Source organism: Chlamydotis macqueenii, chromosome 3 (assembly GCF_036417535.1).
Source record: "Chlamydotis macqueenii isolate bChlMac1 chromosome 3, bChlMac1.mat, whole genome shotgun sequence".
In the NCBI taxonomy this organism is placed as follows: domain Eukaryota; kingdom Metazoa; phylum Chordata; class Aves; order Otidiformes; family Otididae; genus Chlamydotis; species Chlamydotis macqueenii.
The window spans coordinates 75,368,758-75,393,158 of record NC_141558.1 but is presented as its reverse complement, the minus strand read 5'-3'; the positions used below and the strand labels follow the sequence as shown (position 1 = coordinate 75,393,158).

At 34.5% G+C, this 24,401-nt stretch overlaps 1 protein-coding gene across 1 annotated transcript in view; it reads right to left on the bottom strand.

The window, feature by feature from the left end:
* The window catches only part of GPATCH2 (G-patch domain containing 2), a 127,018-nt gene that overhangs the window by 28,942 nt on the left and 73,675 nt on the right, over positions 1-24,401 (bottom strand). The window contains exons 6-8 of the mRNA XM_086744834.1: positions 5,591-5,655; positions 2,848-2,887; positions 1,258-1,328 (exon numbers count right to left, since the gene is read on the bottom strand). Of these exons, the coding sequence (XP_086600960.1) occupies positions 1,258-1,328; positions 2,848-2,887; positions 5,591-5,655 (176 nt within the window). The remainder of the gene's footprint in view (positions 1-1,257; positions 1,329-2,847; positions 2,888-5,590; positions 5,656-24,401) is intronic.

The following is a 24,401-nucleotide window of genomic DNA, read 5'->3' as shown; positions in this document are numbered from 1 at the left end:
ATTTTAGAAAGCTCCAGACCTTCAAATGTGAGTAAATACTTGCATTCAACAGAAGATTTACCTGCATATGCATGTAGTACACTGAAATAATGAAAGAATTACTACAATGTTACTTACTTCTGTAACTTAACCTTGTGACATTTGATTGGTATCATTGCAGATTAGGAGTTTTTAAAATATTTGGGTACATGCAAAAATCTAAATGAAATATTTCCATTTTAAGATTTCATACAGTAATGTACATTTGCAACTAAGGTGATGGTTACCATTTTATTAACTCTGTGAACAATATTTGCTATTAAACCAGTAGTACCTGAAGAGGTACCTTGTTAAGCAGAAACATTTTCCTTCTCTGTATTGTCTGGTGAAACTAAGATTAACCTTTTTGGTAGCAGTAATATTTTAAAAGTAAGTCATAACAAAATCAGCCTTCAATATAAAACCACAGATAAATCCGACATAAGTCACTATGCACCACAAATTTAATTTGTAAGGAAGAGAATACCAGAGGAATTGTCTTGAATCAAATGAGGATAGGTACTACGAACATATGAGTAGATGAACCATGTATTTGTCAAGTGTTGTTCCTATACGTTTGAAATTTATCTCTATTTTGGTTGTAACAGCTTTTAATAAAAAGTAAAATACTAGGTTAGAGAACACTTAAACTATGGGAAGAAACTAGTCACCAGAGATGCTATTTGGTAGAACAGAGTCAGCAGGTAACATGTACATAAAAAAAGCCCCTAAAACAGCCTCCCAGACCAGTGCCCATCAGTTCAGTGTTGAATTTTTTGTCTTTTGAGGGGGAGGAGAGAAGTTGGACGATAGAACTAGATTTGGTTTTAATCAGTCTTCACAATGAAATATTTGTTGTCAAAATATAAGAACAATTTAAGTGTTACAGTATTTATCTTCTTGATTTTAAAAGCATGTATGAATAATGGTAATTTTACCCATTTTCAGCATTTAGGTGCCAGAAGCACCAACCTTACTGTGGCATGCATTTAATTCTGATGTTTACTAAAGAGATTAAGTTTAGTTGGATATAGTCACCAATAAAGTCTAATAACCATATTTTAGGCAAAGATTATACCATACTAAAGAAATTCTTGAAAGTAAATCACAAAAAAACCCCAGAAGATCTCTGAAAATATCCCAAAAGAATGATGTAATTTCTTACTAACAAAAATTTGACAGTTAAACATCAACAAATTTGAACAAACAATATTAATGACAGCTGCAGCATTAACTTACCTGCTAGCTGTTTTTACAGAGCTGTTCTTCTTGTGTCCTCTCTCTGATCGGTTGTCTCTCAAGAGTTGAAGCTATTAAAAAAAATGTTCAGAACAATGTCACAAGCAAGGCCTCTATTTAGTTTTTAGAAATGTTGTTCCGACAATGCCATTCTTTCCTGTCTTATGTAATCTTTCAACAGTTTTCACTCAAGATTCTAAAAGAGACGGACATCTAATAGAATTTTACAGTAATAGATAATACTTCAAGATATATCCAATTTAAAAATCCTAAATAATTGAAAATGTAAAAATAAAAGCATTTTCAAAGCATGTTAGAAAGCCATGCAATTAACAATTTCACAATTATGTGTAATATTTTACAATTTTCACAATTTCAATTTAAATTTTCAAAATTGTACAACAAAAGTGTTGGAGAAAACTTAAACTATGAAAAACTATTCAGGTTGGCACTTGCATCTAAGCAGTTATGAAACAATTATAAACTCTTCCAAGTCCCAGGAGCTTCTGTAATCTGAAAGCTGCAGAATCAACAAAAACACAGTATTAAAGCTTCCCATAATAGTGGGGAAGTAACAATAGTGAAGGATTCTTTTAACTGAAAAAATGACTCAGCTGCTGGAACAAGCTCTGACTTAATCTACTTATTTTTAGATAAATAAAGAAAGACTTTTCATTCAGACTATCTCCAATAATAATAAGTTTATTTCCAGCATTATGATATTTGTCAGGATGAGTAAAATGGCAGAAACAGTAAAAACAGACTATCAAAAAGTTGCACTAAAGAAATTAAAACTAGACACTGTAAAAAATACAAATTTTTCTTGAAATTAATCATATGTTGAAAAAAGTATAGAAAGACTGTTTAGAAAGCAGATTATAGGTAAATGGATCTAATATTCACATTAAGTTCTTGGACAGTATGTTCTGTTTAGACCTTACTATCTACCATCCATAAAGAAAGGTATTCCTCCATATCTGAAGATAAGCTAAAGAACTATGTGCTATGTCACTAACCAAATGTAAACATGTCTTCACATTCCCTCAACCACATCTCTAGGCTTGAACCTCCTAAGGACTACATTGCAGGGGCTCAGCAGACAAACTAGTGACATATTTTCATCAATATCTGCACCAGGATGCAGATTTAACAGTTCCTTTTTTTTACTGCTGTGGTCATTTTAACCAATGAAATTATGAAAAATGGAATTCCTGTAGAAGCCTGCCCACTCTTGTCACTGTTCTGCGTTTCTTGATTTTGTGAGTCAAATGTTTTGCTTTCCAGTATTTTGAGAAACGCAACATTTGGAGATACTGTGATTAACAAAATCATTAAAACAATAACCAGACTTCATTTAACCTGTTAAAACTCAAAGATACTTAACTGAAATTAAGTGACTAATGAAAGATTTTTAATTAAGGAACTTTCTGAAATGCACTGCTATTAATATGTTTCCTTTCAAGAAAATATGAAATCATACCTGCTTTGTTTATAACTTCTTAAAATATTAGCCCACTACCTCTGGATTAGAGGTAGTTAAATTCCTTTATACATCTAAAGTAAACTGTTCTTGATCAAAGCAGTTCTTACCTGGCTATGTTCCTTCCTAGCCCCAGGGCTAAACCAGTGGCTGTGGGAGAAAAAGAAAAGAAAGGTTTAACAATATAACTAACAAAGCACATGCTGTCATATGACCAGTCTGTGCGTGCTTTTGGGTATTTTATTGTCTGCCAGGAAAATACAGCCTTTGGCTATGCTTTATTTTAATGGGGTATTTTTATTGAACTCTCCAAATCGGTAAAAATTTTGAAAGAATACACCACAAATTTAACTTCTGAGTAGCTATTGGCTTTAAAGGTAATTATATTTTGTCAAACAAGCTAAAATAACATATAAATGATACTATTTTAATATACGATAATGCATGTCTTATAAATAAAAGTAATTCCATATTTAGTACCGAAGTGTTACTTATTAATGACTATAGCTAAAAAGATTTTTAAGTACTGTTGACTACCTGGTAGTTGTTAATGTATTGTTTCACAACAGAGGTCTGAGTTTGAACATAAAGTGAAAGTCAAAGTTTGTAAATTCAGTGGCTTCACATCTCCATACAATTGCAGAATTTTGACTCTTGGCAGCCTTATTTAATAAAGATTAAAATTTGGACTAAGACGTTGACACGCAGCGATAAGAACGCACAATGACTTCTCCCTCAACAGCAGTAAAAGCATATTAATACTGGGTCAACATACACACTGTGATCACACAGAACTGAATTAGCATCTGTATGTAGCTGTAGCAAGCATTATACCAACGCAGGGCAAATCTTGACACTTCCAAAATAAAAAGGAAAAAAAACAATTAAAACAAAGGGGATCTGAAATTACACATAGTACCTACCTATTAGTCATGTAAGCAAGCAACAGGTTTTGGGCAAAGTATAAAAAAATTCCACCCGTTATAATATTGCACAAAAAGACCATCACGTTATCTGCTATTATGCTTGTAAGTTCCTCTAGAAATATAACCAAAGATTATAAGCTTAACCTACTCACACTTTTTCTCAAGTAGTTAAATTCAATACAGTTTACTCTTTTTTTTTTTCCCCCCACAGCAGCCGCATGACAACATGAAAATTTTTACTTTCAATAATATACTGAGAAGAAGCAGATTCCATTGAATTGTTTGGTCTAAATTACTCTTTTTTTTTTTTTAAAGTAAAAAATCTGACAGTTTTGTGGCTTTTTGTTGCTCACTTTTTGTGAGTTTGCTGATGAGCAGTCAATCCTCTCATTCTTGTATACAAGACCAGCTCTCACCAAAACCTGCATACTGCTAACTCCTTTTTCTACTTTTAAGGTGATTAAGGAAAAGAAATTGGAAATGAAAAAAAAAAAAATGACAGTATACCTTGAGAAAAAAATTAGTAGAGTGTTAATACTTTGGACATGAAACATTTATCAACTGCACCAAATAGTTCAAAATCTGAGAAAAACAGGGAGATTTCATGCACAACTTTGATGTTGGTAGTGGATGAAAAGAAAAACCACCACATCTGCAAGTGACCCCAAGAAATAAGGTAACAAATGTCAAGAAGCTGATGAAGATAATATAATGGGTTAGATCTAAATTCCACATAGATGACTGTCTTGTCTCTGACCAGTGTCAACAGGGAATGCTCAAGGAGGAGCAGCAAACTGGGGTATCCTCCTCCACATGAATTCTACTGGTTTGTGGCAAATCAGCAGATTACAGACTAAATTATTAGTAAAATGTATTTCCGTTGAAAAAAATATATCAAAGTAATTTGAGTGCATCTCATATTTAGATATTAAAAACCCTTCATAAAGAATAAGTTCTCTTGTAAGTGATATTCACATCACGCTGATTTTTATGATTTTGTCCCTTCACTTAATTACAGCATTATTTGTTTGCTTCTTTTTTTTTTAATAAAATAAACAGAAGTAAACCCCATAAGATATCAGTTGAATTACTTCAGGGGAGAAATAACTTATGAAATCACAGCCTACTTATGAAACACACATTAGCAAGTTATGGGGTGCAACACAAGTGGATTAGTAGCACAAAACAGCTGGTACTGAGGATCTGATGTTTGTTGTACATGTGCTTTGGCAAGGTTTGTTTTAAACTCTGGATGCTATATCTAGCAGCAGTTGGAACATACAAATGTATCTCAAAATGTGTTATTTCCTTATCATGTATGTCTGTGGTTTGGATTTCTGAATTGGAAAATATAAGAAAATTTAATCATCTTATTCTAACTATGCAAAAGAGAAAACCAAGAAATAAAGCTGCTAAATGTTGTCAGCTGATCAGAATAAGAGTTTACAGCAATGGCACACTGGAGTAACTAAATGAACTGAATGACTTCCTCCATTTACATGTGTCCAAACAATTCACTCAATGTCTTTTTGTGGAATTTATGATAAATAAAGATGCAATACTTGTTTAGTTTCATATATTCAAGCTTGGCATTTCTGAATTTCCCTTTGGAGAAAAATAAAGCAGGTCTTTTTAAACAACTCTCATTTGGTATCTAGCCTTATAAAGTGTTGTATTTTAGGAAAGCATATACTTAGCAAGTTAATAAAAACACAATTGCAAAGCACTGAACTTCATGTTTCATTAAGAAACATAAAATGAATTACAAAGGATTGTAAATATTATTATTAAATAAAGATCGTTGTGTAACTGAGCTGAGGTTCTCTTATCACATGCTTGTACAGTTGTAAAATGTGGCTTTGGGACAGAGGTACTACTGTAAAGCACACAATAATAAAACGTTATAACTCCCATCTCTGATACTCACTCATGGTGAAGAGAATCCTGGGATAAGTGAACCGTTTTCCTGCTACCACCTGGTCCTGGAGTTATCTAATGGAAAAAAAAGCAGGAAAAAAGAGTCTTTGAATAATGAGGCAGCACACACACATAGTGATTGTTTATTAAAAAACATATCACAAATACTAAATACAAAATAAAGACAGTACACTAGATACAGTAGATCCAATTAGCAATACTTGCAACTTTTAAGTAAAGTCTGAGTGCAGAAAGAAGCACTTTAACTCCAAAAATGAAAGTCAGAGGTTTTGAAAATTAAGTTCAAAATACTATCCTTATTTATGGATAATTAAAAAAAAAAGCTCCCGATCTTTGTATCCCAACACAAAGCTTTTGAAATTCAAGTTGATGTGGGATAGAAAGCAAAGATAAAATAAGTTTTACCACAGTGTACTGTAGTCCTTGTCTAGTGCTTTATATATACTGAAACCAAAAATACATAATATGCTTAATTTAAGAATGATTTTAAGAATGCATGATAGCACATGCAGACTTCTGTAGATGATGATATGCTGGTACTGCTCAAGAATGCATTAATTCAAACAGCTTTATTTTTATTTTTATAATCTGCATGTGTAGATAGGTAAAAGCAGAAGAGTAAGAGACCACCTGATGAAACTCATGCTTGAAGAACCATAGCAGAAGGCAAACTATTCCTGTTGGAAAAAAAAGCAGGAATAGATTTTCAGTTCCTTGGAGATAGTTTTATAGTCAGTAGATGACCAGAGGTGAGAATGAAGTCAGACGTTCTGCCAATTTTGAAAGGAGACCACAAAAACTCAATGATACTACATTTATACGGCTCAGGCTTGCCAAAAGTACATAAGCAGAAGATATAAAGATAAAAGTAGCCTACTCTTTATTAAAAGAACAATGCGCTCAACTTTTAAAGAAAAATATTCCTATTCATCTGGTGTCATGCTGGAGAAAAGCCAGGGCAGTCGGAACTCCAAGTCTGGAAAACGTTCAAAGAACACTCTCTGAATAATTTGAAAGCTCCATGCAGTTAAAGCATTTGATCAAAATCTGTTTCTTTGACCTGAAGAATGATGTCATTCGGGGCCAAATCGAGAAACCCTGAAGTGTCGTCACTTTTCTGGCTGGTGGTGATTGAAAAGTATCGGTAATACCTTACTGCAGAAAAATCTATGCAAACATACAAATCCCTAGTAGAGGAAATCACGACAGCTACATGAGAAAAGAGCATCTACTGCTTCACTCGTATTTGGAATTTACTGTTTTACTAGACTTACTGAGGCTTTACATAGCCACAGGATAATAATAAAATAGTGACCAAACATTACTTTTGTAATGTCATAGTTCACTCAATAATATGAGCGAGAAATGACAATTCACAAAGACAGACCTAGAAATATGAACAAGTATTTTAAAATGTAATTTCCAAATTTTAAGATTAATAACTAAACTGTAACTTTAACACTATAGGTAAAAATGTAGCTCAGCTCTCGAGAGTTACATCCTGCATTAATCTCAAAATGAGGTTTTCATGCTATTCCAGTGGGTATCCCTGGAATATAGTAATCCATTTTCTACACTGTGGCTATAAGAAAAGCCGACTGTGCCTATGTCATGCTTTGTTAGAGGTTCATGATCACATTATCTCATGGTGGACCTGACACTTTTATTCAGTTTACAGTATGTTGTGTGTACAGGCAACTTATTTCCTTTGCCAGGGCTGCTGACAACCCTTTCCACACTATATTAATCTTGTTTACAGACTTTATCTTGGTACAAATATCAGAAAACTGAACTTTTTATCTCAGGGAGAAAATAAACAACATGTTGACAGAAGCAAAAGCTATTTTCTGGACTAAAATTGGTTGTTTACCTGCAACCATACTTATGGAAACAAGTTTAAGTTTCCAGCTTACTCAAGATACATAATCTAAAATTTAATAAGCATGGAAATTTCAAGAAAAATCACTTGATAAATTGTCAGTTTTAAAATAATAAAGCACAGAAGCACGTTTCCCACTAATTTATATGAGAATATGAACTTGCCTGGAACACAGCTACAACTGATCACCAAGTACACCGCTGAAGTTTCCCTTGCACATCCTAGATAGCTCCAATTACCAAGAAGCCATAGAATATTTATAAAACTAAACTCATAATGCATATATATAGATCTTAACACAAAACTGAATGCTGATTATTCTAAGAGTCACAATTCACTAATGCAAATGAATTTGTGTTTGAAAAAACCTGTTATCTAGGACATAAAAAACCAAAACAAACCCTATTGCACATCTTCATCTGCTAACTATTAGAAACATCTCTTGCAAAGTGCTGCTGAATCCACAGAAGAGAGACAGTTGCTCCAGAAAGTCACAACAGATTGCAAGGCACTAAAATAAAAACAAATATCCTCTCAACTGTTCAGATTCTTTATTCACGAAAAAAAACCCCAAATCCATAGTTACCTAGAACTGGTTTAGGTGATGAAGTGCACAAGAAGAAACCAGGGGTTAAAGTAAGTACTACCTTTCTCTTGGGATATTAAGAACAAGCAGTGCTGCTTAAAGTTTGCATAAATAAGTGTTTGGTTTTTTTTTTTTTTAAAACTGAATGTGAGTGTGCGTGCCTGAGTGCATACATGTGTATCAGGGAATCAGAGTTACTGTGATGAGAGTGTTTAGAAGACTTACAAATCAGGCCTGTTTTAAACTTCAAACTAAGTTCATTCATTAACACCACACTTCTTTGTAATGGTCAATTCCTACACACTATTAAACATCCTCCTTACATACAGGAGACCATTAGCTTTTAACACTCAAATGCTAAATTATCTGTGAGTACACAGTATCATAGAGCTAATGCTGTATGCTTAGCACTGACGGCTATGGTCCTTGGTAATTCTTAGCCACAGGGGTCAAGGTGACCAGGACCGAGCCATCTGAGAAAATACGCTGGAACTGAAGTGGGCTTGTCTTCTTTCTCATCAGATTCTCCTTGCTTATATCTGATGTCTTTATGTTACTCTTCCCTCCAAAAAGGAAAGGGAGGGGGTGCATTCTCTTTTTTTGTAACAAACACGTGGGTCACAGGCAAGTTAAGTGCAATCTGAAAAAGGAGATTTTGATAATGTCCAACAAGTGCTGTAGACTACTTTTGCCACATGCTTTACAGGAAAAAATGCAGCAGATTTTTTTCTAATATAATATAGTAATATTTTTTCCAAATCTTTCGATGGATAAACTTTTGGAAAAAATGCCATGGCACACTTTAAAGTTCATAAACAACATGAACACGATTCTGGCTTCAAAAGTTCCTTCCCATGAGACATTAAAATGCCTAGGAAATGCCCAATAACCTTTCAAGCTTTTTAGCAATATATTTAATAGTCTCTGTTTCTAGAAGCTGCACTTCCTATAACCAAACATAATCACACTCATACTGGAACTTAGGTAACTGTAACTAACATAAGAAGTGGAAGCATTTCTAACTATTTCCTCTAATTAGAATAGTAGCTTTTAAAAAACTTACTAGATGTGGCAAATGACTAGGAATGATGTCCTAGAGGATGAGGAACAACATCAACCTTCAAAAAGTACAAAAGAAACATCACAGGTCTTCACAAAGCCCAGCTGTGCTGCCAATTGTGTACCATGGCTTAGTTGCATAAAGTGGCAAAATAAGTAGGAATGTAAAGGGGAAACCTTTGAGCCTCCTTGCTTTTCATCTTCCTCCTGTGCAAAGTCTCTCCAGCAACACATTGCACAAGAGATACTGTAATCTACAAAATATATAAACATTTTAATGTTAATAAAATTCAAGGTAATCCTTAGAACTCTTTATTTCTTCTGGCTACAAGTCCTTTTACCATCGCTCGAGTAAGAAAAGGTGATGGTTGCATACTGCTTACAGAGTTCTTGAAACACAGGTACTCCAACTCAGAGACTAAGTACTCCTGTTTTGCAAAGATTGCTTTGCCTGAGAAATTATGATCTACACTGGTGGACACAGCAAAATGGAAAACTATTCAAGACTAAGGTGTTTTGCCTCAAAATACACAACATTTTACACTGCTGCCTGCGAAACTATATTAGACAAACTTCAGAAGTGATATATGGAAAGATGGTGGGATTAAATGGGAAAAGAAGTATAAGAAAGAGATGATTTTACTTTGTAGAAATAATGTTGAACATAGTAACTGTTATTTTAAAATGCTAATAATATAGAATAGAATAATCGCACTTGGAAAAGACCTACAATGATCATCTAGTCCAACTGCCTGACCACTTCAGGGCTGACCAGAAGTTAAAGCATGTTATTAAGGGCATTGTCCAAATGCTTCTTAAACACGGACAGGCTTGGGGCATTGACTACATCACTAGGAAGCCTGTTCTGGTGTTTGACCATCCTTTTGGTAAAGAAATGCTTGCTAATGTCCAGTCTAAACCTCCCCTTGTCCAGCTTTGAACCATTTCCATGTGTTCTATCATTGGATACCAGGGAGAAGCGATCAGTGCCTCCCTCTCCATGTCCCCTCCTCAGGAAGCTGGAGAGAGCAATGAGGTTGCCCCTCAGCCTCCTTTTTCCCAAACTAGACAAACCCAGAGTCCTTAGCCTTTCCTCATAGCACATGCCTTCCAGTCCTTTCACCAGCTTTGTTGCCTTCCTCTGGATGCACTCAAGGACCTTCGTATCATTCTTAAATTGTGGGGCCCAGAACCGCACGCAGTACTCAAGGTGACGCCGCACCAGTGCTGACTACAGTGGGATCATCACCTCTTCTGATCAGCTGAGTGAGAGTGTAAATTATGTGTTTAAAGAATTCACATAGATAATTTTGTAAGCATTTGAATGCTTAACTTAGCCATCACAGCATGTCACACTTGTAGTATATGCAAAACCAGTAAAATTTCAGCAAAATTTTGCCAAAGACTAGTTACGCAAATGAGCTAACCACTTTTCTAAACGAAAGGATAGGTCCCTTTTTCCGCTCTATATGTTAACTGCTACAATCGACTAAAGGTTAACACATGTAAAAATTAATTATATTAATCAGATCTTTTAAATCCCAGAAAAAGATACTTTTTTTTTCCTGGGTTCACATATTGATGCTATCTTTCCTTAAAAACACTATCTTGATTCTTTGAAAAGTTCAATAGCAAATCCAATTTTCTCAGGCAGGAGTTTCTGCAAAACAAGTTGTTGTCCAAACCAAAACGCAACTAAACCAAAATCCTGGACAATAGGATTTGGCAGAAATTACAGCATGACAATAGCATACATCATTCACAGATCTGTAATTGCCAATTTATGTACTGATTAAGAGCAATTTCTTATTATTTTCGGCATCAATTTATTATCACTCATTTTCTACCCCTTCTTTGCTACAAGCATTGGAAAGCACCCACAATAAACAAAGCTATGGATTTAAAACACATCTTTAAAAAAATACAGATACAAATTCTTTGACTTGGAGCAATATAGAAAGCTAACAAAATAAAAAGAACTTTAACAGTACACATTACTGAATCATTGCAATAACCCTAACTTGATATTACGATTACTTTTTTATTTCCTCTACAAGCAGACTCTTGCTGAAGGGCCCAAACTGACCATTCCAAAGAAGCATCTCTTGAATGTACAGAATATCTTTAAGTGAGGCTCAGTCAAACTCTACAAAGTTTTCACAAATACATAGTTCACTTGCAAAATAGTTCTAAGCCAGTTTCTTGCTACTCTAGTTACAATTCTTTAAAATGGACCTCTTGCTAACATAGTGTTGCAAAAATCCATGGATCATTGCCATTCTGCTTGCAAAATATACGCAAGTGATAAGGAAGGAGAAAAAACTCAGAAAAATAGGTCAAAAGATGTGGACTTTAATCCTAAAGCAAACACACATCTCATGTACATGTTTTACTGTTTAAAAAAAAAAAAAAAAAGAAAAAAAAGAAAGAAGAAGAAGAAACAAGAGCTAGCCACCCTAGATAAAATGAGAATCAGTAAGGCTCTTGGAATTAAAGAATATCTCCCAGCTCCCCACTTTCTCCTGTGATTTCACACACTGTTAGAGTTTTCTACACATTTCTTCTCACACAACTGATCAAAATATCTCTGTCTTTTATACACAGTTTTCAATTGCGTGATTAACAGATGGAAAAGAAAATCTATGGTATTGTAGATTAAAAGAGAAGTCCACTGCTGAACACAGCTCCTTCAGAAAAAGATGGGAAATTTAAATCTCATGTATAAAAGCTAACCAGCTAATTTCTTTGTAAATATTTGCTGTTACACAGTTTTTCTCTGCTGGTTTTAAGAAAGAACTTGAATTTGATATTAAATAATTATAAATTTAAAACAAACAAAAAAAGACTTTCAAAAACAAACCGGCCTGAGTATAAGGCTTTTTGTTTGTTTGTTTGTTTTAAATGGTAACACTAGCAGAAAATAGCATAGAACATCTTTTGTCCTAAATCTTTGTTGAAGGGATAAGCTTTATATACCATAAAACAGGCAACAGAGTAAGTTTAACAATGCATTCTAATGCTATACAGTAGTGCATACATGCTACCTTTAGGTACGTGCTATGGTAACATTGGAGGAGCTATTAAAGCAGAGAAAGTAAGTACCAGTGTATAATGTCAAAGAATTATTTGGTCTAAGGAGAAAGCATCAGTTAAAGTGAAAAGTGCAAAAGTCCTATCTGCGAGGAAGTCAGGAGGAGAGTTTCTTTTGAGATTCCTAGTATTTAATATGAAATAGTACTATATGGCAGCATTGCTCCAACAGCAGCTCACAGCACTGCAAAAATTGAACCGATTTATAAGTCTTAAACTATAAACAAGACTATTTTTCTTTTATTTTCTTTAATTTTTTTTTTTAATAAAACAATTCCTTGTTAAAAGGCAAATGTAAAATCCTCAGAACTGCATAAACACACTGCACAGCACAGCTATTTCAATTTTTTATATCAGGAAAGTGAAAATCTTTAGGGCACCTGTCTGAATTGTATTAGATACGGCAACAAAGCAATGGCCAAAATTTTGCTACTTAATTACGCTGTAAATAGCTAATATTTAACAAATTTTATTTAAATGAAACCAAATGTCCCTTAGTACAATGAGCTACTAATTAAATGCTGCAGTAATATGCTGCATATAAAAAAAATCTTTATTGTGATATTTCAGCTGTCTGATTAGATATAAAACTTATTCTAGGGTGAAATCTTAGCTACACTAAGTCAACAGGATTTTAATTTCAGTAGTGCTGGGACTGTATCCTCATTAGTTAAGAATGATCTAAAATGATGAAATAATGTTTTTACTTGTAAAATTATCATCAATAAGGGAAGTTACCCACACGGTGCTACAGATAGGAGGAAGGAGTAGAGCAGTGATTAGGATTCTAGCCTTGACCTGGCAGATGCAGGTTCAATTCCTTGCTCTGCTGCAGGCTTGCTATTTTGACCTTTGGTAAGTTGTTTTCTGCAGCTTGGTTCCTCATTTGGGAAAAGCAAGAAAAACATACAAACGAGACCCTCCTTTCCCCCCCAGAAAGTAATCTGTAACAGTTTTCCCTTACTTCACTGAAGCACTGTAATAAAATATAACAGTAAAGATTGTACCAACAACAAAACATGTCATCAAAGCATTTGCTTTAAAACTGCTTGAAGTACAGTACTGAAAGTGATTTTTATTCCTACTGCTACAGGACTTATAGGAAACAGAAAAATATCAATATTAAATGTATTTACATATATAAGTAGAATTACTCATAACAGAACTCTTTGCAGGTACAAGTCATACTATGACAGTTCATGACAGTGTAAGCTTACTAAGAGGGGATTAAAAAGCCCATGCATATAACAAAACCCCCATTTTCAAATCACAGCCCAGCTTCAGTAGCAAGCTATGAGTGGCCTCTACTGGCTGACCAAAGGCTACAGAAGTCACTGAGCTTTTGCTGAGTTACAACTGTGGTTATCAACTGCGTGAAGAAATGCAAATAGAAAGAATACGCTCATCAGTGCTAGATAATTCATTTAGGCTATGGCTAAGAACACTAGACGAGTGATATAATAGACAGTGGAGAAAAAAAATTACCTTTAACACCAGTGCTCCTAACACTTGTCAAAATACATACCGTAAATATATACACGCCCAAGTCCATTTTACAAAAGCTGATAATGGAATTCAGCAGGATATACTATGCTAGCTCTAAACGTGGAAACAATCTTGAAACTATAAGTAGTTTATAATGTGTTTATATGTTACACATTTTGTACAAAGATTGAATTACTTCAATTATGATATCAATGGTTTGATTTAGATGCATAATTAGAAAGCCTGTTGTGTCATCTGAGAAGGTATGAAATCAGAGACTATATAACTATTCTTTTCATAAATGTGCAGCAAATTTGAGCTTTTCCTTATTTATAAAATTTAAAACAGTAAAATACAAAATAACAAAAAATGAAAAAATGAAGTATGGAAGTGCCACAAAAATGATCTACAATTTCCTCAAAGCACATTAAAATTATATTTTTATTAAGACAGACAAATATTTAAAAAAAAAGATTATGGTTTAAACAACACAATAATTGTGGACTGCACAACTTGAAGAGAGTAGAAGTTGTCCAAAACATGGCAAAAAATGCATATTAGTTTATCATGCAATAATCATATTTTAAAAAAATTAGATTAAAAAAAAAGATAGTACCACTAGCAAGGAAATAATTTTTTTTTTTAATTTTATCTTTCTTTTCTATAGAAATATGTACCTGATTTGCCATTCTCCCACATTTTAATTGCAACCTATCAAGAAGGATTATTGTCAAACATAAGTGTCTGCTGATGCCAAAAGGTGGTTGCCTTTATAAGCAGGCGTATGGTGCTCACATACGACACTATACTATGTGATATTTTCAGCTCCGTTTCCGAATTCTGCCCCATTTTGGAGTTCTACCTCATTTCAGCATTCAGTCCCATTATCTCCACTGCTCAAAACTGTTCACAGGGTTATCTAGCTGACATAGAAGATAACCCTCCATCTCACTAGACACCACTGGGATATGACATGCTGACCCACAGAAAGCTCTGATTATTAGCTTGAAACATACACCATATAAATGGAGCTTTAAGCCAAATAATTTGTTTTTAAGTCTTCTCATTTTACTTACACATTAAAACTAATTTTAAACACACTGACATCACTTCCATTAATCTATATAGCCATGAACACGTTTAGACACATTAATGCTAGATTTTGACTATTACCAGAAAGTAGATGAAAAATACTATGACTAGAATGGAGACTGCAAGTAATGCCTTTTTTTTTTTCTAAAGAGAAAGGGATTTTAATTTAATTATATATATATATATATATAAATTATAACTAAATGAAAAGCAAATGGCCAGCCACTGCAGTTAAACAGAACGGCCCATTGCCACAGACTTATCTCACTGAAGAAAGGCTCATAGCAGACAGAAGTACAGAGAGGTCTCATTCTTTCTGGCCCATCTTTTTCATACTACTACACTTCCAGTGACTGGGAAAGTGGTTAGGATTAGTGACCCCGGAGGCAGACAGAACGGATCTGCCAAGATAACTCTCCCTCTCAGCCACAGAATGGTTTCCTATTGTAGCACCTACAGTTCTGCATGGTCTTAAAGTCTTGAACCAGCCAAGTTTCATTTGCATGAAAACCTTGTTACCTTTTGTTTTTCAAACAGGCACCCAGCCAGCTCTGTATTAAAGCCTGGACAACATAAACCAGACAATACCTAACCAATTTTCAGGGAAACGAGACAATAGGAAGACTGGTCACCAGGGAATGCTGATAGCAGCATACCTATGAATTTCCTACATAAAGAAAATAATTCAGGTATCAGGAAATTTTGGTTTAAAGGGTTACACTTTGGAAAGATTTAGAATAAAATAACTTCCAAAATTTATACAGTTTGATCAATAACAGACTTTATGAAATTTACATACTTGAATTGCTAAAATGAAAGCATGACCCTTTAGCTTAGATAACACTTAAATAATTAGTGTCCATAAAACAATTTTTCTTACTTTCAAGTGAAATTTCAACCAGAAGGGCTCAAACAAGTGGTGAAATGGCAGGAAAAAGGCTTTAGGGGAGTTTGAGGTACAAATGTGGCCAGTTTCACTGTTGGCAGTACTGTATGTGGATGATACTTTTCATTACTTCGAGCTTGCCTGAAGGTAAATGTGTTACTCTGCAAGCTTACATGATTGCTGGATTTTAGAAATCCTGTATTTGCCACTTTCTCTGAACTTCCAAAGTACAACTATAGCTGTTGTTTCAAATTTTAAATGTCAGTAGAGATGAACAGGAGAAGCAAGAAGGAAGCTCAGAAATCAACTTTTCATTGGGCCCTTTTAAGGTCAAGCTAAATTCAGGCTGAAGATATCTTCTTAATTTTTCTCCCTAAGCAAAATGATGTAGAAATAAAATATGTTTTAAAATATATTTAATGTAATTTTTCTTAGGAAGACATTCTTAAGCTTTTCCATCATCTTGTCTTCAAATATCAAATGTAAATAATTCATGACTTCTATTATAGAAGAAATGGAAACAAGTAGGTTCTAATAGAAAAAAAAAAGTGGGAATTCCACTCACACATTTTAAAAGAGACTGTCAGGCTTGTTAGGCTTAACAGTGGTCCCACGTTGGGATATCAACACTTGGGTAAGGTAGCATTGCATTTCAAAATTTCTAACATAATGCAGATACCGAAGACAAAGCCTACCAAAAGCTCATGAACGGATTGTGCAAAGTCACCATTAACTCTGATTTGACAACTAAACTGTTTTATCTTACTCTCAAATCCCTCCTTATCAGTTAAGAGCGCTCCAAGGTTCTCTTTGTATGATATCAAGCCTTACATAATGGAAAACATCACATTGCACTCTTCAGAGTCTATAGTTCCTTAGAGCAACTTAAACTTGTAATGTATTAAAACGATAGCTATCCCAAAAAGCTAATTCATAAAGGAAGGTGAAGCTTGTGTTCTAGGAGTAGAATGGTGCTTGTATCTGCTATCCAATCCTCCAGCAAGACAAAATATCATTGCTAATGTTTTCTCCTATTTTTTTCACGGCATACAGGATCTGTTTCCTTGGTACTTTTATGCTATTTTGTTAAAACAGTGGATGTTTCTGGAATTGTGCTGTCAAGTTAAACTTGCTTTTACAAGTAGTGTTTCTGTCAGAAAGTTGTGTTTAGCATGAGAAAATCTTTTGCTCTTTTTAAATTTAAAACTATGTACAGGAAACAGAGTTTAATCATTGGCTAGACAAGTGTGTGTGTGTGTGACCAAGGGCAGGGAAAGGTGTATCACTTAGTAGCTGTCTCTATTGTAAAACAGAAATCGGGGCACTGTTCTCATGTACAGGCTCTTCTTTCTGTTCCTGGGATTAACATAGGGGAAAGGCATTTCACTTTCCCCTAATGTTTCTGGTGGCATCAATCTTACTTTTCTGGCTAGATCCATGAGAATAGGTTTTGGTCCCTATGCAACACGCTACCTGTCTTAGGCTTCTGGAATTCCTGTTAAAACCACGTACAGACAATTCTGCTACCAAATATTCCACAAATATTGCATATCCTCTACTTATGAAGCATCACTGTAGAAATACGGACAAAAGGAGTAACTGTTTTGTTGGGTCCTGACTACACAGGGGGTCAACTAAAGAACTAAGAACTGTTGCAAGTGTTTAAAGTGTTGCAGGGCACAGAGAGTAACAGTATTTTTCAGATAGAAGCAGTAAAGTACATTTTGCCAGGTCCCGGAGAAGACTGACTTTCCACCTACCTTAGGGTGGAGACTGTACAACATAGAATTATGACCTGTGGCTATCAGCAACTCCTTGCAAAATGCCAAGGGAATTTGAAATTGCCCTTGAGTAGCAAGAAAGTTATTTTCCCTGTTACTAAAGTATGAAAACAAATCAGAAGCCAAAGAGAGGGTCACAGAAAAGATCTTGAATCAGATATTAACATTTTGTATTTATACGGGCATGTTATTCTGGAAACACCTAGAGCTAACTTAGTCCCTAATAAAGACAAGTTTCCCTAAAAGCCCAAAACTTGTATAAGAGCATGACATGACTCACCAAGACAATGTCCAAGACAAGGAGATGGAAAGAGGAGAGTACTTGTGTCAAGCTATTTATGAGTAACAGCCTTGGCACTAAAAATTTCTACATGTCTAGAACTTTTCCGTGACTATTCATGGTACAATTTGATGGTCTCTGAGACAAAAACTTCACTTTCAGTCAAGAGAAATATTTTCAACACCAGTACAAAAATTAAGTATTCTCCTATGGGATGCCAGAATACATATTTGCTTTTAGTTTGGGAACAAAGGAAGAGGAAAATAAGCCACAATGAAAGTAGAAGGCACTGTGTGTAAAGATTACCATAAAAAATAGAGTATTTGGAAAAGCACACCTTCACAGAAATCTACAGTAAGATAAAAACTAAGAGGCCATTGAAAGGTAACAGTGACTATCCCTCTAAAAAATTGTGCTTGGGGAATTCTCTGAATCTCTCTGCTTTGTTCAAGGTTCAAAGGCATCAGGTTAATATAACCTGATTCATCTTCTCTCCCATCCCCAAGATGGCTGAGTAAACACCACCAACACAAAGCCTTATTGAACACACTACTTGCCATTCAAGTTGACTGTGGTTTGATCCTGGGCAGTTCATAAGTGAGTTATGAAGTTTGCATTCCATTTGCTACCAATGCATATCTATGATGTTTGCAAGTTTCTAAATGCATGTTTCAGGATCAGTACCTTCTATTAGCACTGATGGCCTATTCCATTTCCTACCAAATACCTAAAGACTTTACGCAGTACTGGAACGGAGGCTGAATTGGGGCACTCAGCAGATTACTAGGCCTGGTTTGGTTTGCAGGCAGGTTTAACACTAGAAAGCATGGTAGGCTCCCACGTGTTGACAAGATGCTCAGATTTCCCCTAGGAAAATAAAAATTGCTGGTCAAGAGAAAGCTCATCTATTTAGTTACTAATGGACACCAACGGCATGAATATTGCATTCCACAAAGCTAATTGGAAACTGTGAGTTTAAGAAGCAAATTTATTTGTTATACCAAACAAACAGCTCAAGTAATGGAAAAACGAAACAGAAATCTCTTAAGAAATTGTATTTGATGGCAGCATTCAAGAAATTGTATATATTGGCAGAAAGCACTGTTGTACATATCATACTGCCAACAGTGTTAAATTGTGCAGGTGGTCAAGAAGAAAAATATATTAAAACAACCACTTGAATTTGGCATTATGACTCACAGATATTTAAGCAGCACAAAACAAAATACTTTTTGAGGGTTTTTTTATTATTTCTGAAACAATAAATATATAGTGATATATTAATTGGCAAGAGACAGATGTTCACTGAAAAAATGCCATAAATGCCATGAAATACTCAGGAACATTTTCAAGTTCTTGCTGCATATATAACCATGCACTGAGGAAAATAATCAATTGGAAAAAAAAAAACTTACAGAAAATTCTGGAAAGTTATCGAAGTAGTTCATATTCAAAAGGAACAATTCAGCTTACTATTAAACCAGAAGTCATCTGTCCAACACTGATCAAAAGATGGTACCTACTGAGGGAATGCCTGCTCCTTAGGCTCGGGGGAACATAGGTACTAGTTACACGGTTCAAGACACCTTCTTGGAAAAGCAACAGACACAACCACCTTAAAAAAAAAAAAAAAGTCTTGGCAACCCTGAAATTGAGCGATGCAGGCATACTTGCCCTATTCCAGTTTTGCCTAGCTCATCCTTAGCCTCAACTAACCACACAATATGAAGTGTCCTGAACCTTGAAAATTTCCTATATGTTTAACTTGATATACAAGGAAATGCTTGTTAAAATGTTTTCTTTTTTTTTTTTGTAAACACCATTCAAAATATTTACCTAACCTCCTTCTACAGCTACATAGTTCCCTGTATCTCTGGTGCCAGGGTAAAAGCAATGGGTAAATTCCTATTCCCATAAAACCTTTTCAGAAATACCTTTGACTTCAGTCCTCTACAGGAATTCATTTTTACTTCCTGCTTATGCACAGACCTGTGAGATGAGCTTTGAAAGCTTCTGCTCTAACCAAAGTCCTACCATAAGATTTGGGGAAAGAACCATGGTTTTCATTCACTCAAAGTGAAAGCCCATCAGCTCCAGAAGTTTTCATATCAAATTACTTAAAATGGATTTTGTGGCTAAAATTAGCACGAGTATATTTTCCATTTGTACTTTAGCTTAAAGTTTCCGAAGTTCTTTACTATAATTTTGTATTACCCACCATTATAGCACTGTTTCACCCTGATAAATGACTCCTCTTTCCTGTTGTGGGACTTTTCCATGCCCCTTGAATTCTTTGAATGGGCTTCATTCCTCTTTAGATAAGATGTTTAGTTTATTATGTGCAAAAAGATTTCTAGTGAAAGTCAACATAAAGAAACAACACAACACAACACAGTGCTCTGGACTGATTCAAGAATAAAGTAGTATTGTATTTTGTTAACCCTAAATATTTGTGCAATTTCTGCCATTTAAAAACATTTGAGGAGAATATAATCTCCAAGGTTTAGTTTTAGAAGTCAAATGGTAAACATACGAATGGAGAATAGCAGGGGAAAAAAATCCTTGATACCTGAAAACAGAGATACGACATGCTTCTAGATGATCCTTATGCAATCAGAGTATGTTTTATTCACCACACCACCAGGCTCAACATTTTAAAATTTACAAGACCTAGGTAGGGGAGAAAGGGGCGGGAGGGCCAAGGGATTCTGTTTTGACTCTGTAGGGATATCTGTATTAACATAATTTCAAAATATACTATGCTTGAAAACTACTGTAGTTTAAATAAAGGAGCTAATTTTTAAATTCAAGCATTTCAGTGTCTGCTCTCCTTCCACCTGCTATCAGAGCCAACTGATGAATGCCTTCATGCCAAAAGAACAGATACTACATCTTCTCTGTCTGAATAATATTTTCTTCCCAATATGCTTTAGAATTCTGAGGTACACAGAAGTAATTGCCCTTTTTTTTTTTTGCATTCCTCATAAAAGGCTATTTATGCTTTTGGTTTCTATTAAAAGATATTTATTTTTTAAACCATGTACAATACTTTGAGATACCTTCGGCAAGGTTTCAAAATTACTACTAATGAAACTAAGTAAAATATTACAAATATGGGATCACAATAAAGAAACTGGAGACTTAGGGTAGGTGTTAGTTCTCCATTTCCTCCAATTTAATTCTGGAAAAGAAATTCCTAAAAGTTTAAGCAGTGAAAGTTTTCACAGTTTCTCAGGAGTCCTCACTAAGTAAACGACTAACAACTTCTGAGTTGAAAATTTTACCCCTAACACAATGGAGTTCTTTCCTTCCATCTTTGGAATACATTTCTTCACACAGCAAAAGCATAAACTTGCAGACAAGTTTGCAGATAAAATGTGTGGTAGATGAGAAATACCTTGCAAAACCAAACAATTCTCCCAAAGCTGCAGCCATTCATTTTAATGAAGCACTTAGGTTCTCACTATATATCTAAAAAGGAATTAACACTGGAGACATGACAACATCCCTCACAATTGTTTTGAAAGTTTGTTGGCTTAACATACGAAAAACACATTCCCACTAAGAGCATTTAATTTCTCAGCCATAGGACTCATATATATAAACAGAAATGTCTCCACCGAACAGTAAGCTCCCAAATCAGACTTTATTAGGTGTCTTAAACATATTTGTATGTACTTCTTTAGAGGTGGAGTAAATACTAACTTCATTTTCTGAAACCTACCCTTCCTGCTGGCTGTCTGGAGTGACTTTTGATCAAAATGTTGCAACCAATGTGCCAAGAAAATCCTCTTTTTGTACCAGAAACAGTATTTCATCTCCACTTGCTTCTTCTTTTAATTGAATCATTTGAGGATATAGTTGTGACATCAACACATTCTCAATATAGCAAAGATTTGATCAAAGTATTTTCTGATGAAATAATTCAGTATAATACCTATTTTCCTTAACAAAAAACTAAAATTCAAATAAAGCATTAACAGATGTACTGGGTGCATCATCACCATGGCTTGTCTGCATTTATCAACCTAAGAGTAAGAACGTATGCATGTAAATGACAAATATCTTGTATTATATACAGCTTTATGTATCGTGGTGCGCTATTTGTAAACCTGCTTTCACTACATGAAGAAGAGATAAGGACTTGCATTCTATTTGAATTTACTCACCTTAAGTTTATACTAAATATAACATGTTTATTCCAAACCAGAGTGGAAACATCTTTAAGTAGTAAATTGTGCCTCACACACTGACACCTCAACCTAAGCATACAAAACTGCCAATTGCAACATTCAAAGTGTAAGGTGCACTTATTTGACAAAAATCCCACCTTTAACATTTCACAAGAAAGTGAACACTACTACAGGGACTCTGTACAGAAACATTACTTCCAGCTCAATTAGTTCCAATTTCTTTTACCTTTATTTACTTTTCTGAAGGGACTAGCCTCTCACCTGGTATAAATATGCACATTAAATGAGCTACAATTAATTAACTGATAAAGCCACCTTCCTTGTACTAGCTGAGGAGCCAGTTCTAAAATCTACACTCATAAATATTTATGTTTCCAGGACAGTAAACTTCAAATAGACTTCAAAAAGGAAATGTTAAGATCCAGAATACTGTATGTCTTCTTCCATATTACTAGACTGTAACATTTGTATTTAACAGTTAATTATCTCACCATGAGAAAAGGCTCATTGGCTTCCACTTTCAAAGCAGCTGTATATATTTAAACTATAAATATCTTCTAGCTCTTCAGAAAAAACCAGATTGCTAGATATTCAAAAAGGGCAGCTGCCACATTGTTTCCTTGGTGCAACACAATGGCAGGTCAAACTATTGTTCCTCTTGTCCTACAAACAATTTTCAAGCCCACGCTCAATAAATAAATTTGGTCTCAGCACTCCCAATCAGGGCTGCACAATCCCCTCAGTAGCAGACCTATGATAAATGGACTTATTTTCCCAAATCAAACACTTGAATTTAAATTCAGATGAGTTAATGCAAAGGTCAACATTGTAATCAGTTCTTTTGATCTTTATAGAATTTCTAGAGTAATACATAATAAATCTGAAACAAGGCAATTTGCAGCTCTGTATGTGCGGCTGGTAATAAAAATCTTAACGATTAGAGCCTTTATGTACTTAGGGAACGTTTTATAGTAATAGCTATAGTGAGAGCCTCAATGCATGGGGAATGATGGCAATAGATAACACTGAAAGACATGATTGCTTGATTCTTCATATAGTTTATACAGTGTGTATAGATTATACATTATAAATTAAAGCACAATATTTCTGAAGAGTCTCCCAATGTTTTTCTAATATTCTATTTTGGATTTGTATCCTCCACAAAATATGGTCTTGATAAAAAAAAAAAAAATTTGGGAATGTAACAAAGATCTTGTATATTGAGAACTCTATTGCTTAACATACTACTATGTTACTTCAGCTAACTGTAAAGAAAAAAGAAAATAAAAATGTTTCTGCACAAAGTGTGTACACACGTCTTGGCATCTTTTTTAAAAATGAAGATTCCTTCTTCTGAAAGTGTGTATTTAGAAGTACAGTATGTCACATCTCTTATGAACAAAAAATGATTTTTAGACAAAAGGTATTCCAGTTGAAAACTGGAACATACAATCCTAGAAGAAGACTAAAATGGCAGCAGTCATGTGAGGAAGTTCTTAAGATCAAAAGGGTAAAAGCTGATTTTTAAGTTTTTAAATAATCCCTTAATTTTAAAGTTTTCTTGCTATTAATCAGGTAACTATCCAACCATAAAACCTGTTAAAACATCTTCCTTTCCAATATTCACCAAATAAATGAGACATTTAAGAACAGGTATCAGAGAACAGTTTCCATAAACATAGAATTATGTAGTAGAGCGAATACACTCTATATTTTATGAACTGCAGAAAAAATACTTTTTAAGGAAAACTAAGACTAAGCAACTGTCAGTGATGACTGCAGAAGAAGGACCAAGAATTCATCTGTGGAAACAGCAATTGAGGATTCTGCTATCCAGACATATCAGTGGTCTGCATCTATTCAGTGAAGTTGAGAGACAAATAAAATTGATCATTTGTTTACTTTTCCTACCCAAAAGTCTCCTGTTCTCACAGAACACATTCATCTCTTCAGCAAAAATGAAACTTTTCTTTATCTCTCTCCAAATTCACATAAGTGTTAATTATATAAACTAAGTAAACACGCCATCACACAGAAACATTACTGATATTGAATGATGTTCGTGAAAAATAAGTAAGGCTTTATTGCTTGGTTTTGGTGCAAGACACCATCTCTTCTGTAATAAACACAGTACGTGTAGTGATCGTCTTGGCATGCTTGGAAGAACATCTTAAGTCTCATCAACCAAGATAACACAACTGTTTTAAGGTGAATACACTTGCTGCATCTTATAGAGGTTATGAAGTAAATCTAAGTCTAGAGAACTCTGTAAAGAATCTGACTTGATACTGCATGACAGGTCTATTAAAAGTTATCATTAGTCAAAAATCAATACATCACCTAGCATATATATATAAAATGGATTAAAACCACAGCCGACCATCTCCAAAAAGAATTACATATGGGGAACCTTCTTCTAATAGACATATTCCTAGCGGCACTCCACAGGAGTCTGACACAGCTACTAAA